This window comes from Stegodyphus dumicola, chromosome 4 (assembly GCF_044657685.1).
Source record: "Stegodyphus dumicola isolate Sdum_Otavi_A_Nest chromosome 4, ASM4465768v1".
Lineage (NCBI taxonomy): Eukaryota > Metazoa > Arthropoda > Arachnida > Araneae > Eresidae > Stegodyphus > Stegodyphus dumicola.
The window spans coordinates 49,806,883-49,824,299 of NC_140771.1; the positions used below are offsets into that span (position 1 = coordinate 49,806,883).

At 33.0% G+C, this 17,417-nt stretch overlaps 1 protein-coding gene across 6 annotated transcripts in view; it reads right to left on the reverse strand.

The window, feature by feature from the left end:
• LOC118191332 (uncharacterized) overlaps window positions 1-17,417 on the reverse strand; it is a 61,280-nt gene that overhangs the window by 10,500 nt on the left and 33,363 nt on the right. For all 6 annotated transcript variants that reach the window (XM_035362150.2, XM_035362161.2, XM_035362129.2 and 3 more), the window contains 2 exons: window positions 14,746-14,874; window positions 8,100-8,235 (listed from right to left, as the gene is read on the reverse strand). In XM_035362150.2, coding sequence (XP_035218041.1) covers window positions 8,100-8,235; window positions 14,746-14,874 — 265 coding nt within the window. The remainder of the gene's footprint in view (window positions 1-8,099; window positions 8,236-14,745; window positions 14,875-17,417) is intronic.

Here is a 17,417-nt window from a genome sequence, read left to right on the forward strand (position 1 = left end):
GTTAGGATAATGAAGTTGTGACATAATATTAAAATACCAATGACAGACAATTTTTCATGCCTTAACTGAGGCAATGATTCATAACAATCAACATATAGGCTCTGAATAGATGTTCTAAAGGCTTCAGAACAAATTCTCAGAGCCTGATGACAAACGGGAACAAGTTTCAATAAAACAAATAACCATGCAAATCCATAAGCAACAGAGTTGTGGTCCAGTATTGAGAGGACAAGCGTTCTGTAAATACAAAATACAGAACTGCCTCAGGAGGTATTTGTCAAGACTTTTAAAAGATTTAATATTTTAAAATGCTTCTTCTTTAAGTACATGACATACAGAAGAAAGGTAAGCTTTTTGTCAAACATCACTCTTTTCACAAAATAATATCACTTCAGGCAAAACAGGAATCAGTGAAGGTGAAGCACAGACTCAGTTTAAAGTTTCTGCTTTTTGCAAAAATGACTTCAGGTCTTCTGTTCTGAAAATATAAATCCCTGTCCATTTTATCACTTCTGGATCCTGTTAAATGCAGTTTACAACTGTTTCTCCAAGTATCTTACATCTGTTTCCTTGACAACTTATTTACAGGTCAGAACATACAGTAATTATGAAATGGTAGGATGAAGCTCTTTGAAAACAACTAAAACTAAGAACACAACTTTGAGGCACTTCTCTTCTTGTTCAAAGTCATCTGATATCACAGCCAATTTTTATTTGAAAAGTTCTTGCCTCCAAAAACTTCTGAATGAAAATGAGTGGGTAACTACACAAGCCACTAGCCTGAAGATCATGTAACATACAATATCTCCATACCTTATTGTAAGCCTTTGCAATGAAACAAGATAAGAAAGAAACAAAATACTGAAAGAAACAAGACAGTTTCTTTTAATGAAGGCTTTATGCACAGAGGTTTCCAAAAGAAACATATCATTAATAGTCATCCTTCCCTTCTAGAAACAGTTCTGTTAAGTGCTGTTTCCAGAGCACTTATCAGAGCTCTGTGTGCAAGTTTTGTGGATGTCTTTTTCCAAGACCTACACTAGGCGGTGGCATTTTTTCAAATAGTTTGCAAGAACAGCTTGTAAGTGCAATGGTCTGAGTGCAAGCATATAAGAAACTTTATTATTATTTCATTTAATGTTGCTACAGTTTATGTTAAGAAACTTATCTATTAAACTTTGTTCAGTATTACATAACAAACAACATTTAGCTAAGATAGCAATAGTTTCATGCAACTGCAGAAAATCGTGAAACTATGAGGGCAACTGAAAAAGTGTGATAAAAAAGCTCTTACAGTTTTATATATGTGTGAATATATTGGAACAGGAGGATTGCAGGTGTAATAATCTTCTAATAATAATAAAAATCTGTAATTCAAATTTACTGTTTTAAAGCAGTAAAAACACACAGCATTTGAATGCGGATAGTAAATGGTGCAGGCGTTGTAGCAATGCAAAAGAAGGAGGAAAAATATTAGTTGCAAAATGGCTATACAGATGAAAATGTGTAAACATGGAAATATGATAAGGTTTCTGCATATAAAGTGAGCATTCCCAGCAGAAATTCATCAACAACTTTTTTTAATGTATTCTACTGATGTCATAAGTAAGTTTGGATCTGATGTCCAGAGTTAAAAAAAAGGCAGGATATATGTGTTAATATCAGCAACTGACAAGCATATCTGCAACAAAGAGCAGTGTTTGCCTAGTTGAAGATCCAATCCAAGATGACTGGCATATTCAACTTAGTGTTATTGCTTTGTCTAAGAGAAAGATGTTATTAATGGAAAAAGAGTATACTCAGATGGTAAATCAGCCCATGAGTGACTATTCTGACAGCAAGTGAGGATAGCAATTTGGTTACTGAAATTTTGTCAGAGATTGAAATAGAAGCTCGTTTTGCTTACAATCCAGCAAAACAGTGGATGCTCCATCATGAATTAGATCTGCTAAGTAATTGAAACCGTATGAATTTACGGGTATTGCAGGAGTAAATTTAATTCAAAGTCATGTGAATGAAACTGATTTTTCACTATTTTTTCGATGATGATCTTTTGAACATAATAGTTGAAGAAGCTAATAATTTTTGTGATCAAAAGATGACAGAAAATACATTTCCTTCAAAATCAGCAAATTTTACTCCTGTAGATGCACCTGATGGGATGCCTAGGATTAATTATTGTAATGTTTTATTATTTTTTTCATATGTTTAGATATAGATTTAGATAAGTTTTGTACAACATTTAATCAAGATGAGTCAAATATTTTATTTTGCATTTAGATTTATATTAAAATTTTTTCAGAATGTCTTGATATTATATACGAGGGCCATCCAGGAAGTAGATTACGTTTCCGTCTGTGTCCGCTAGGGGCGGGGCTAGCGCGGCCATCTTGGGGTCAGAGCGTTGCGCAGCTCAGTCTGCATCTAGCCGTGCTAGTGAGAGGTTCGTGCTGTGCTCCGTTCAGATACTGTGACGGTTTGAAATGTCTGCGTTAATTGAAAATCCCACGAGCTGCGAGGTGCGCTCAGTAATAAGGCTTCTGACTGCAAAAAACTGTAAACCGATAGAAATCTATCGGCAGCTTCGTGAAGTGTATGGGGACAACATTATCACTGAAGGTGGAGTGCGTCAGTGGGTCATAAGATTTCAAAATGGCCAAACCAATGTTCACGACGAAGATCGAAGTGGGAGACCCAGCATAGTGACCGCCGAACTTCTCGAAAAAGTCGATGCTAAAGTCCGTGAAAATCGAAATTTCACAATAACGGAACTTTCTTTGAGTTTTCCACAAATTTCGCGAAGTTTGTTGCACGAAATCATCAGCGAAAAGCTTGGTTACCACAAGTTTTGTGCAAGATGGAAGGCAAGAAGAGGTAACGAAGTGGTTGAAGGCGCAGGCGGCCGAATTTTTCGACGAAGGAATTTCCAAGCTCGTACATCGCTACGATAAATGCCTTAATTTGTATGGTGACTATGTAGAAAAGTAGTATTTGAGTGTGGCTTTCATCTGTATATAATAAAATTTGTTTCCTATACTTTGTTTATTTTTTTATTCCAAAACGTAATCTACTTTCTGGATAGCCCTCGTATTTATGATAATATCATTATTAGTTACGATTACAGAAAATATTGAAGCGTTTTTTACAGTTACGCTTATCAAGACAAAATACCCCATCCTGCCAGATCATACCACAGTAACAACATACCATCTCCAAGATGAGTTGCACTAAGCAGCATGCTATCATGTAAGAGGATAAAATACTCATGCATATATGATACACTTGCTGTGAAGGGGTAAAGTGCAGAAATTTCTGTCATGAAGATGATGATTGTGAACAAGGACATATTAAAAGCAGCTATCACAGAAAATCAAGTTACACAGTTCAGGAATTATAAGACAGAATAAATATTTCAAAAAGCACAGTGCTCATTTGAAGAAGACTAGGTATGTAAGTTGCTAAGATGTATGGTTACCTCTTACTTTAACAGAGGAGAATATGGTTGCTTTTAGTTATGACAAAAAAAAAAAAAAAAACCCTCCTATATAACTTTGTGAACTGTATAGTATCGAATAATGAAGGGAATTATATAGCTTCAATGAAAAAATAAAGAACTTCCTTTATTGAAACGGCTCATGGCTGAAAACGAGAAGTAATTGCTATACAGCAATGCTGCAAGAAAAAGGTTCCTGGGATAAGACAAAAAAAACCTTCTTTGGTAACACCAAAAGTTAAGCATACCAATACAGTAGTGTTTTGTGCATGGTTGGGACTACAAAGGAATTGTATATTATGAATTGTTGCCACCAAATCAGGCACTGATTTCAGAAAAATACTGTTCCCAAATGGAAGTTTTAAAATTAAAAAATCAAAGCAAATTAGTCAGAATAGACCAGTCTTCGGTTTGTTGTCTTTGATTATGGCAGTGATCAACACATATTTTAATGAATGTCAGACAAAGATTTACTGAGTATGTCTGAAATGTTTCATGTCACTTGCCATATTCACTAGAATTTGCCTGCTCAGATTTCATCTCTTTAAGTCATTTCAAAATTTTATAAATGGCTTGGAGTTCATGCCTTTAGAGACTGTTAACAGGATATTAACAACTTCTTCATGAACAACTCTAATGACTTTTTTAAAAAGAAATTTTCCAGTTACCTGTGGATTGCCAAAAAGTCAGAAAATAGAAAATGGTGCTAATGTGATTCAATAAAAATTTCTTATATCTTTGAACTGCTTCATTTATATTCATCATAAAAAACTACAGAACTTTACAGATGGCCTAATATGTTACATAAAGAAAAACATTTCATTATTATGAATTATTTACTAATGTAAGAATACTTTTGAGAATAATCAGTAAAATTACATTTGTAATGTTAAACAAAGATTTACCTCCAAGTTCCCCTATTAATTACTATTATACTAATTAACTGTGTGGCTACAATTAAATATTAAAAATAGAAATATTCAGTAACTATATATGCCTACAATGATTAGTGTAACTTTAGATAAACTTTTTTGTTAAACTTTAGAACAAGCATTTAATTTTTTTAAAAATGTTTTTGCGAATGGGGCACCACTTCGCACCAAATACAAACACTGGCATCTAAGTAAATGGCAATAGCTCTAAAAACACATAAAACTCCATGAAAAAATGACTGTTTTTTTAATCCAGAATAAATAAAATACAAAAATACCAACAAAAATATAAAATAGATTTTGCCAGATAAATTTCAAATTTTCAAAACACTGGTGCCTTTTCATACAATCACCACCAAATAAATTCAATGAGGTGGTAATCTAGATGGTGGTGGCTAGAGGCACACAATATTTATTTCTTTATTTTGCTCATGGCATCCCATATCAGGATCAATAATGTTATATTTGGGATTAATTTGCAAGTGTTCATATATGGCAGCTGCCAGTTCAGCCATTCATTTATTATTTGAAAGCTAGATTTTATATTTTACATATTTTATATATATATACAGAGTGATTAAAGTTTAAGTTTCAAACCGCTATAAAAAAAGAACCACTCATGAAAATGACGTCAAATTTGAAAGGAATGTTATTGAAGAAGGTGGAAAGCGTATGGCAGAAGAAAAAATTTAGTTTCAAAAGTTAGCAACAGATGGCGCTGCAAGCGGAAGAAGACGTAAATTAAAATGCTAGTTAAATTTCAGTGTTATAAAGCCACCAGGTGCCAGGCTGTTCCTCATTTCGCGTCTCAGACGTTCGCCATGGGTGTTTCACTGCAGGACCGCGCTCTGCTGGTAAAGCTGTATTACAAGAATGATGATTGTGCAAGAGTAGCTCTGGAAAAATTCAGGACACTGAAGGGTATAAAAGAAGGCGTTGGTCCAATGAGTGTCGCAGGTCTAAAGAAAATGATGCAAAAATTCGAAACAACAGGTTCGTTTGATGTGCAATTTGGTAGAGGGAGAAAACGAGTGCATTCGACGGTAGTTGAAGAAGTGGCCACAGCATTACAGGAGGGGTCGGCCGGTAGTGTGCAACCATGCAGTGCACTAGGAATTGCCCGAACATTGGACAGGCCTATGAGCACAGTGCTGAAAATTGTATGAAACATCCTGCAATACTATCCGTACAAAATTGGCCATGCGCAGGAGTTGCTTCTGTCTGACCTGACAGCTAGGCAGACGTTTGCGTTAGAATTCCTGGCTCGCATGGAAGTAGATAATGAACAGCCGTGGAAAATTTTGTGGACAGATGAAGCCCATTTCTATCTGACAGGATACGTGAATACCCAGAATTGTCGAATATGGGCAACAGAAAATCCACTGGCAACGCACCCCGTACCACTTCATCCTGAAAAGGTCACGGTATGGTGTGGCTTTTCATTCATCCTACAACCATATTTTTTCGAGCAGATGGGTGCTTCCGGTCCTGTTCCCGCAACCGTCACTGGTCAGAGGTATGCGTCTCTTTTGTGCAACCACGTGATTCCAGCTCTGCAACAGCATGGATGTGTGGATGAAATCATTTTTATGCAAGATGGCGCTCCTCCGCACATTGCACATCCCGTGAAACAGCTGCTGAGGTGCCATTTCGGAAATGCTCGAATTATCAGCCGTCATTTCCCTACAGCCTGGCCATCCCGATCGCCTGATCTTACTCCGTGTGATTTCTGGCTGTGGGGGTATCTGAAGGATGTTGTGTTCCGTGCTCCAATTGCAAATTTAGCGGAATTAAAGGCACGCATTTTGCAACACATTCTGAACATCGCCCCGGAGACACTGCGATCCGTTGTGGAACATGCTGTTTGTCGCTTTCAACTTGTTGCACACAACGGTGGACACCATACTGAACATGTTTTGCGCCAGTCTCGCGACAGTTCCGAACTTCTTTGATGAATGGTTCTTATGCGGTATGTCGCCGCAAAACTCTTGAAACCGATTTGTCCCTTTCGATGTGATATGTACAGTCATGCAAATAAAATTATTCAACAATTCTAATTTGTCAATGCGTTTTATTGTGTAACTTCCACCTTAGCCGTTGTTTTACGAATCATTTCTCGTTTCTCATCGTGATTCTGCCGCTTACAGCGCCATCTGTTGCTAACTTTTGAAACTAAATTTTTCTTCTGCCATACGCTTTCCGCCTTCTTCAATAACATTCCTTTCAAATTTCACATCATTTTCATCAGTGGTTCTTTTTTATAGTGTTTTGAAACTTAAACTTTAATTATAATCACCCTGTATATATATACATACCCATCCTCTTACCCAGCTCAGTATTGTTATTTTTATATGTTAGTAAATTGTGCATTTTTTGCTTTGAAAGTGGTTGAATTATGTTGTTTTATGTTTCAGTTAAGGTTTTTATGCCCTTAATCTGCGAGCAATAATTGTAGAATTATTGACAATTTAAAAGTTTAAGGGGTACTAAGCCTAAGGAGTCCGCCATTTGTTTACATTTGAAACACTTAGTAGAACAGCGAATTAAGTCAGTTGGTGCATCAACTTCAGCATCTTTTTGCCCAGTGAGACCAAAAGTTGACTTTAATTTAGTGCACCAAAACTTTGTTCTTCTTGAACGTTGGGTGAATTGTTTGCTTTGGCATAGAAACTTTAATTTTAATTGTAAAAAAAAAAATTTTTAAACTATTTTTAACTGATGTGGTATTTAATGTTTTCCTGTATTTTACAATTTTTAATGCAGATGTTTTGAGTTTTTATAAATTTTCCATTGCTGCAAAATGAGAATTCAATTAATTGAATGAAAAATATATCTCTAATAAAATTTGAAGAAATAAGTTTAAATAAAGTGCAGCAAAAAATGTCTAATAGGCTATACAAGGAAGTCATGTGGTGTCCACATGAGATTTTGTTTCTAATTTTATAAATTTACTAGAAACCTTTTAGCTAATATTAAATGAATCAGAGTACCTAGGTTTATTATATATCAACATTAAACAGTTAAATTTTCAGACTTTTACTTGTTTCCCATACATACTGTAAGTATGCACATATGATGCCGAGTGTTGTGTATGTCTTACCCAGCACTTCAAAATTTTGCACTTTATTCTCTTGAATGGTACCAATTTTTTTAATATTCAAATCAGTGCACTTTTTAAAATTTATTGCATGTAATTTCTACATGTTAACATTAAAATACATTAAACTGTTTAATATTCTGATTTAGATAAAAATATTTTATGAACAGTTATCAGATTAATAAAATATAAAGCAAAAAGCAGCTACAGTAATTTTCAAATATTCCTGTATAATTTTTTAAAAATCATTTAAGTGTGAATTTCAGTTAAATGTTTTTAATATATAATTAACAGTGAATATCAATTGATTAATATCATTTAGCTATTTAATCCTTCATCAAACATAAATTTAACATTTGACAAATTTAAAACTCCAGAATTAGGCAAAAATTAAAAAATGCAATGCTGTATAGACTTTTACTTACCCCCTTCTCATTTTCTCTTTCTTTATTTTTACCTTTTCAGTCAATATTTTTAACTATGATTTATTTTAATTATCAATGAAAAGCAAAAATATGATTATAAAATTGATCAACTCTTTGGACTCTTTAAATATGTAAAATTTTATTATACTTACTTTAAAAGAGAGCATAACTGACAAAATTCGTGCTTGCAAACTTGACAAACTCTTGAGCATGCAGAACAGATTGACTGTTCACAAAAATAGCATGAGGCCTTTATATTTGATAAGCAATACTTATGACATGAAATACCTGAAATTAAATTTATAACATGAAATTCACATTTTAATATTAACCATGCATTCAGTTTGGTATTATTGTATTTTGGTTAATCAAAGAAACAGAACACAAAAAAAAAATATTTAAAGATTCTTTGAAAATGCATTATATGTTTTCATAAAATGCATCACACTTCCATCATTTATTCATATATTTCTATAAAATTACTATCTGCCCATTGGTTGCATTTCTATGTGTTTCTTTTTCCTCCTTCATGGTATGACATTTACAGGTGGACCTTGACATCTCCTAGAAGTCTGTTACAGACCACAGCATTCCAAATCAGCCAACCAAGAAGATTTTTCACAAGGCATATTATCCCTCCGAGTTTTAAATCTATCTCTTATTCAGATGTCAGATAGTTTGGGAGAAAATAATTCCCTAGTATTTCATCTGTATAGTGATCATCTTTTATTAATACCTAACCAATTTATTTTATTCTTTTAATTCTTAAGATTATAATTTTATCTATTTCATCACAAGTCAGATAGTGTTCCAAACACGGAGATCTTTGACCTGCATCATTTATTTGTCATATTCTAAGACACTTCAAAATGTTTTTCTTTTAAAGACTCACAACCTTCATCATCTCTTTGGGCTACTGTCCATGAGTTATTGTCTTACTAGATATTAGTGATCTGAATTCAATAATAGCTACATTAAGATGTGAAATCTAATCCCAGGAAAGGCATTTACTGGATATGAAGTGTTCTTATGGCAAATTACTCTGTGTGTGGGATTGCTCTGTTTCTGACACTTTCTGTAATTCTTGTCCTGCATATGGAAAAGAATAAGGATATTATTAGAAAATTAAAAGGTAAGTGATTTTTGTTAGTAAATTATTTGTTAGTAATATAGATAAGAGAGTTGAATTTAATTCTCTAAGTACAAGCGAGAAGGAAGTTAATAGCAGCAATAATGATATTGATAATGACAATGTTGTTATTAAAATTAGAAAACCAACTAATGCTTCTAAAATAGTCAAGGCAATTAAAAACTTTAAAAATGATTTAGCTTTAAAAAATAAGTTGGATGGCCTAGTCTATGCTAATAAATCTAATGTTTAATTCTAAAGTTAATGCTGTCTGTTAACTTTGCAATTAATTCTAATGTAAATGTTGTAAGACAGTTGTGTTAATAATTCTAATGCTAGCTATAATAATTTAATGCTAATAATGCCAGTTTTCTCCAGATGGATGGGCAGCAGCAGCAGATACATATTATAGGTCAAAACTTAATCCCTACAGTTATGGTAAAGCCTGGAGATATTATATTTTTCTGAATTCTTATGGTTGAAATGACAACTACCAAATGTGAATTTTCTTAACCACCTCAACAGCAAGTTTCTTAAAATACAGTCCCAAGGATCTGACGGTCAATGTGCATTAAGCACTTCTTTGCTAGGTTACTAAACTGAGCATTATGTATTAAATGCTAAGCACCAGAAATCAGTAAACGTTTTACTCAGAGATTTTCCCTCTAATTGTCATAAAGTTGAAATAGCAGCTGCTCTGAGTGTGCATGATTTAGAATTCACAAAAAAATTTCATAATTTACAAAAATCAAACTAAGGCACTTATGCAGTAATGCGAGATTCAATTGGTGCCATCAGAAAACTTAAATCAAATTTGCCAACTACACGATCTTTTGTGTTTAAAGTGCCATAGTGCTTTAATTGCCAAAAGTGGCACTACCAAGGACTGTTTTGCAGCCATACACTGTGTTAATTGTATGCACTATCACAGATCCGTAGAATGTTCAGATAAAGGAAAGACTTATGTAGTACAAAGTCTGAAATCCGGACTCATCAATTTCGGCGATTCTGCATTTGGGATTTTTCCGGATATTAGATCATCAGTTTAAATCTAGTAAGATGGCATGTAGAAATTATAAAATTATAAGTATGAAAATGTGATTTATGAAATAATGATGTATTTTTGATCTAAAGGGTAACAAAATTTACAAAAAAAAAAAAAAAAAAAAAAAAAAAAAAAAAAAAGATTAATATTTATTTGTTTACCTTATTAAACAGTTCTTTCAATGTAAGTTGTTTAAGTTGCTTCATTTTTTAAGCTAATACTTTCTCTTTAATTCTGTAGACAGACATAATCTCTTGTTCAGTTATATTGTTGAAGTCCTGTAACTGTTGTGTCGAGAATTCCGACTAACTTGCCAATTGAAATTTTTTCGTTTTCAGTAACATACTTCTCACTGTCACTCTTCAGTAACATACTGTCACTTTTTTCACTATTGGTAGGGGTGTTTTCTGGACCTATAACCATATTACAGATTTCACCATTCGTTACCTGACTGATGATTGATAAGCATTGTCATCACAATGAAAAACTTTTATATCATCTTCCTTTATTACCGCTTCTCCACATTTTTTTTTTTTACAAAATCCGTTGATTGGAAAATTTCACCTTTGTTTTGCGATATCTGAAAACCTTTAAAATTCGCGGCTATCATCACCAAATTTAGCTACCGTTCACTACACATATTTGGCTATGCATCATGAGTTTGGCAACTAGCGACAAGTTGTTCCGTTAAATTTTATCTTGCTTCTATCACGCACTGAGACAATTAAGCCTGAATTGTATTAGTTTAGTTATTTATTATACTTATGTCTATTTCTTGCACATGCTTAAGGCTTATCAGAGTTCTGAATAAATAAATTCACACATATACTTAAGCCTTATTGAGGGCCAGTGCTAGATATCTTATTGTCTGATGCAGTCACTGTGGATCCTAAATTCTCAGCCCGGTGCAGCCATGCGAGCCCTGGTGCTGGTTCTGGCTTTATGTGAATAACAAATCAGTTATTCTTAATTCAAACAGCCTTAAATATAATCTTTGGGTCTATAAGTATCATCAGCAAAATCTATTTTTAGCATATGGAAAGAAATTTTTGTTAAATTTTTTCTCGTCAACATTTTTCGCACATTTAACTTAAATCTGTAATCATCACCAAGCGTAATGTCAACATAAAATGTTACCATACTACTTTATTATTCAATTACTAACATAAAAATGTGTTGATAAACATGTGGTGATGAAAGGAAAGTATAATAAATAATGATTTGCCAGGTTGGCATCAGATCAACGATGCATCTATGTGGAATGTTTCGGTTTGAGATGTGTGCCAAGCAGATACGCAGCAAAGGAACCAAATTACTGATCGTACGAATTTATGCTAAAATGATTGTTTCTTCAATAAGAAGGTATTTTGTTTAGTGTAAAAGTGAAATTAAGAATCGGGACTCTCCAGATGTTTTATTATGCACGGAGGGGGGGAATCTAATGGGCATGTTTAAAGCCTAAGAGAAAAATGTTCATGGTTTTGAAGTCCGAATTTTAGATCATTCAGGATATTGGACGTCCGGATTTCAGACTTTGTACTGTATATTGAAATACAATAATTATGGCAAGAAAGAACATACAGGGGTTACAAAATGTTTCCAACAGTCATGAAAAATGGTAGAACTAAATCTGGCATTAATTACACATAGGCTGTTAATCTAACAGGAGTCATTTTATTTTGCCAAGTAAAATATTTACTACTTCTGCTGAAACTTGAAATTCAAATACAGTGAAAGTCTAAAATCCAGACCTTAGAACTACCAGCAATTTTCTTCTTAAAAAGTCCAGAAATGCAGAATATAATACTATACAAAAAGCTACTGTGCCATAAAAGCAATTTTTCTCCAAACAAACAGAGATTCCTCCATGTCACTTTCAAACACCTGCTGCCTAAGGAGTCAATCCCTGGCCAATGAAAATACAATGATTGATAAATTGTATTGGTGTTTTTAATGACTATACTTTCAGCCTTTGAATGGATGTAGGAGGTCAGCATTTTTGTATCCGACCTAAACAATATGTGATATATTTGACTCATATTAGTTTTCTTAAAACAGCATAGCAACGAGGAAGGGAGAAAAAAATTAGAATTCAATAAACTCAAATTTAGTTAATATAGCAAATTGTTAATTTTTTAATTGGATCCAGCTTATCATTTTTGGCAGACTATTATTATTATTACAGCTATATTATCAAGTTTGAATTTTCAATTATGTCAAAAAGAGTTGCCAATATTGGAATTGCAGATCAAAGAGTATTTGGAATCTTTTGCAAATTTTGACATTCAACTTGCAGTGAATACCAGCAATTTTTCTTTTAATCCAGAAAAATCATTCATTACAATACAAGTGATGATCATGACAAAGTAATGATTGAATGGGTAAAACAGCATCGTAGCAAGGGCATGCTGCCTCAGTGACAAGTCTTATGCTAATGGCTCGACGCAAAATATTTTGTGAGGAAATGGAGTTAAAAACCGAGTGCCAAAATCAACACATTGATTACTTAAATTTAAAAATCCTTATGGTATGAGAGACTTAAATTTAGTTAAATTTCAGGCAAAACATTTAAAGAATTATCAGATGGATTCATCGAACTCATAAATAGCAAAAAGCTATCTCCAGGGAGGAAAAATATAACATTGATGAAACTGATTTTTTCTAGTAACACATGCCCCAAAATACCTTGGCAATCTATGCAGAAAATTCCAAACTAGCATCAAACATTCCAAAGCAAAACTTACAATTCTGGCACGTACAAATCCTGCAGGAATACACAAATCAAACTTTTCATAATCAAGGAAAATAAATGACCTCAAGCATTTAAAAAGGACTAACGATTTTCCCTGTCATCTATAATTCAAATGAAAGAGCAAGGATGACACAAACATTAATGAATGAGCAATTTGAAAATAATTTCATACAGGAGGCTTGGCAACATTTGAAACTGCTTGGCTTAATGGATGATTCAAAAACTGCCTGAACTAAAGACAACTGTTCGGCTCATACTTCAATTAAAACCATAGTAAAAGATAACGTCTCTGTCTTATTCTTTCTTCCAAATTCTTTTTAATTAAGTTTGAAAAATATTTTCTAAACCATAAAAGCATGTTACTAGCCATAAAACTCTAGTATATTTTGCTGTAATATTGTTGCTGAGTACAAAGAGGTTTTTTGAATTTCTAAGAATTTACATAGGCATCAGACTCTACTGTTTATATTTCTTTTCAATTCTGTAGACAGACATAATTTCTTCAGTTACAAAGTTCCACTGTTCAAGTCTTGTAATTGCTACGTGGAGAATTCCGGCTAAATTGTCAATCGAAATTTTTTCATTTTCAATAATCTCTCATCACTTTCTTTACTATCAGTAACAGTATTTTCTGGATCTAGAACCATACTACAGATTTTGCCATCCATTAATTGATTGATGATTGGAACATTGCCATCACAATGAAAAACTTCTGATACATCATCTTTACTTATTACCACTTCTACACATTTCTTTACAAAATCATTAATTGGAAAAGCAGATATGCAGCTATGGAGCCAAATTATTAATCAAACAAATTTATGCTAAAATGATCGTTTCTTCAATAACGAGGTATTTTATTCAGCACTAAAGTGAAACTAAGAATCGGGATTCTCCACATGCTTTCTCATGGGGGAAAAAATCAAATGCTCATGCATAAAGCATTAAAAAAAAATCCTAAAAAATTTTTGTTGGTGGCTTTAAGGTACGGATTTTAGATCATTCCGGATATTGGACTTTGTACTGTATTTAGTTTTATTTTGATTTAAAGAAGTTCATCTTGCCCACCTTTTGTTCTAATGTTTTAAAGAAATTAAATTTCATCTATGAATGTTTTTGGTTATTATACCAATGCATTTTTACATGCAAGAACTTGCAGAGTTTGTAAAGATTAATCATCTTCTATTAATCACTGAATTTCAAACTGCCTTTTAAGTTATGAAGAAGAGAAGATATACTATTAAATGTTCATGCCTAATGCCATTCTTTATTTGCATTGGTTCTGTAAAGATCTGGATCTGATCAATTTTCTTCACTTTAAGCAATGAAGATAAATTTTACAGACTTATCTTCCATGTTAAATTCTTTCATAGCTACAATAAATCTTTTTTTAAATTAAAATAGCATAAACTTTTTTTAAGTCTATTAAGAGATTAAGAATTTCAATTCCATACTTCTTAGTTTTTTTCCTAAGAGCTGTCACAGCTAAAGTATTTATTCAGTTCTGGATCTTACTCTGATGAATCTATATTCATAATCTCCAGTTTCATTTTCTAATATAATGGAACAATTTCTCTACATTTGATTAATCAAAATTATCTTTTTTAAACATTAATCATGTAATGCTCAGCTTTCATTTCTTTAAAATGCCTCTTGATCGTTGCTTGTAGGACCACATGTATTTCCTTTGTTTATATGGGCATTTCCATATCATCTTTTGGATAAGGTTTCCCGGTTATGATGAAGTAGGCTACATTTTCATAAAATTTAATAATAAACATTAAAATTTCTGAATTTCATGCTATATCAGTATTTTAAAATTAAAAAAATAAAATAAAATATTTTGAAGAGAGTGATATATTACAAAAGTACCTTCTTTTTTCAAACCAGAGGCTGTAAGATTCTGTGAGGAACAAGTATTATTTTCTGATAAACGCTGATTAATAATTCCATTATAATGTAATCTGGATGCTCCTAAGAACAGAAGCTTCTGTGTTTTATCTAGAAAAGGAGGAAAAACACATTTTAATCAATATCCTTTTCCATTTAAAGAAAATAATAAAAACACATACTTGAAGTACACTTCAGCATTTGAAGAAAATTAGTGACATCAGACATAATTACTACATACACCCATATTTCTAAAAAAATGCTTAATGAATTGTTCCAGTTGAAGACGATGATAGCATAATAGATTTTCATGAACGTTTGAGAAGTCGAAATTTATATCATTTTAAAAATAATGAGTCAGGTTTTGAATATAAAGAAATTTTTTAAGTAAACTAATGAATATGTGATCAACATGATTATATATAAATATGGATAAATACATCTTATATCTACTGTTTCGTGTTCAGTCTCAAGAAAATAAAAATTTGTATCTCTTGTAACTGGCATTTTTTCTTCAGATAAAGAAAACAAATATTTTCTCTTGATTTCCTTTATACCTCCCCATTTATAATTATTGTTGTTTTATTTTAGTAGAAATAAAATGAATCAGAAGCGCATTCATTGATCTAGAATTACATAAATGTTATTTGAGTAAATTGCAAAACATTATTATTATTATTATTATTATTATTTAAATTTTAAATTAAATGATACACATCAGCACGCATTACAGAAAAACGATTATTCAAGAAAGATTATTTAAAAATCAGCTATTAACCCTTTCAGGCTTTTGCTTATTTTTTAAATGTAATTTTGTTTCTCCACGCAATTAACATAAGGACCAACATAGAGAGATCATTTGAATCTTCGAATCCTAACCTAAGAAATCATTAAATATTTTTTTCCAAAAATTTACAATAACTACTTTTACTAATGTGTAGTATAAAAGAATTCACAAAAAAAAAAAAAAAAAAAAAAAAAAAAAAAAAAAAAAAAGGGATTACAATTTCAGTGGTATTTGAATAATCAGTATCTCTCATGAGGGCCCTAACTGATACAGTATTTCAGCGTGACATTTAATAGAATCTGCCAGAACCTTTTAGTAATCAGTACACTGTACATCACTGAAAATTCTGGAAACTATCTCTTGCATCATTTTAATAATTTTGGACATACATAATGAAGTTCAGGAGCATCACTGAAAATTCTTAAAACTATCTAATTATCTCCAGCCCACCAGCAGCCGAGCGGTAACATTCCTGAACACTGGTAGTTCGGTTCGAGGTTTGAATCCCGCGAACGGGCTGGCTGCATGGGTGTTTTCGTGGGTTTCCCCATGTGTAACATGTATACGAGCCAGTTTCCCTTAAAAAGTCCTCCACGAAGGCATCCCTCCCTTAAGGCAGATAGCCCTCAAGTGCTGTGCCGTAATCTAATAAACCAAGCCAAACCTTAAAACTATCTCTCAAATCATCCTGATAATTTTGGACATAAGTTATGAAGTTATTGAGCATCATTTAAAATTCTTGAAACTATCTCTCAAATTGTCTTGATAATGTTGGACATAGATAACGAAGTTCATGCGCATCATTAAAAAAATTCTCAAAACCACCTCTTGAATCATTACAATAATTCTGGACATACACAACCTATTGCTAACAAACCTAGTAGTTCATGGCAGGTTATATAAACGCTTCGTCGAACACATGTAATCTATCTGTCTACCATCCGAATATTTCAACCTAGATGTTCAATTTTGAACTGTTTTCAAATACATAGCAAATGAAAACTAATGTTACAGGAAGAAAACATATCTGTCACACTATAACTAATTTATTTTGCAAATGCAATTATAACATGACCACATAACTCTTCATATAAGCTCTTGACAAACACGTGTACGGATCGACCATATTCTAACTCTTGGACCCATAAAGGGGGTCAAACGATTTACCGTCTTCTCCCCCCAGGAGGAAGTGATTATTGTAGTTTTGATTGAAATGGAAACGTTGAAATCTTTGACGCATATCAGAAAGAACGTCGGGTGCTGTCCAGTACTATCTGAGTTTAAAAGTCGTCAACGGGTGATCTATTTGCAAAAATTGCTTTCCAGTGGAATTGACCTTGCCGTGGTCTGGGGGCTTCCTTGCAAGAGGGTCCAACTAATTCCACAGCTTAGTAGTGGTGATCAGTGAGAACCCCAGGGTACCGGTCACTGCGAAGAGCACCCACCGCACTTGTCGCGCTCCTTATGGTGCCTGTGGTGGTTTCCGAGTAGGGCAAACATCCCCCACACGCTCATAGTGTGTCTAACAAATACAAAGCACTATGACCGCTCCAAGTGAACTCCTTTCTGAGAGGCCAGAAGGCTCCGGGGATCGAAGGGACCCGGATGAGACTCAAAGACAGTGTAATCACACAGATGAAGATAGTGAAAGTATTAAAAGTACAAAAACTGTAATTAGTGTACAAAGATTAGAAAGTGCCAATGCAGAACAATTTATTGAAGAGGCACATGAGTGTCTAAGTACCTTAATTGGTATCTCAAATAATGAAAAAATTTCTAAAAAGTTAGGAAAGACTATCAAAGACCAATTTACGAGTCTGTTAATGTTAATGACAAAGCAAAACGTAAGAATAGCGTACTTAGAAGG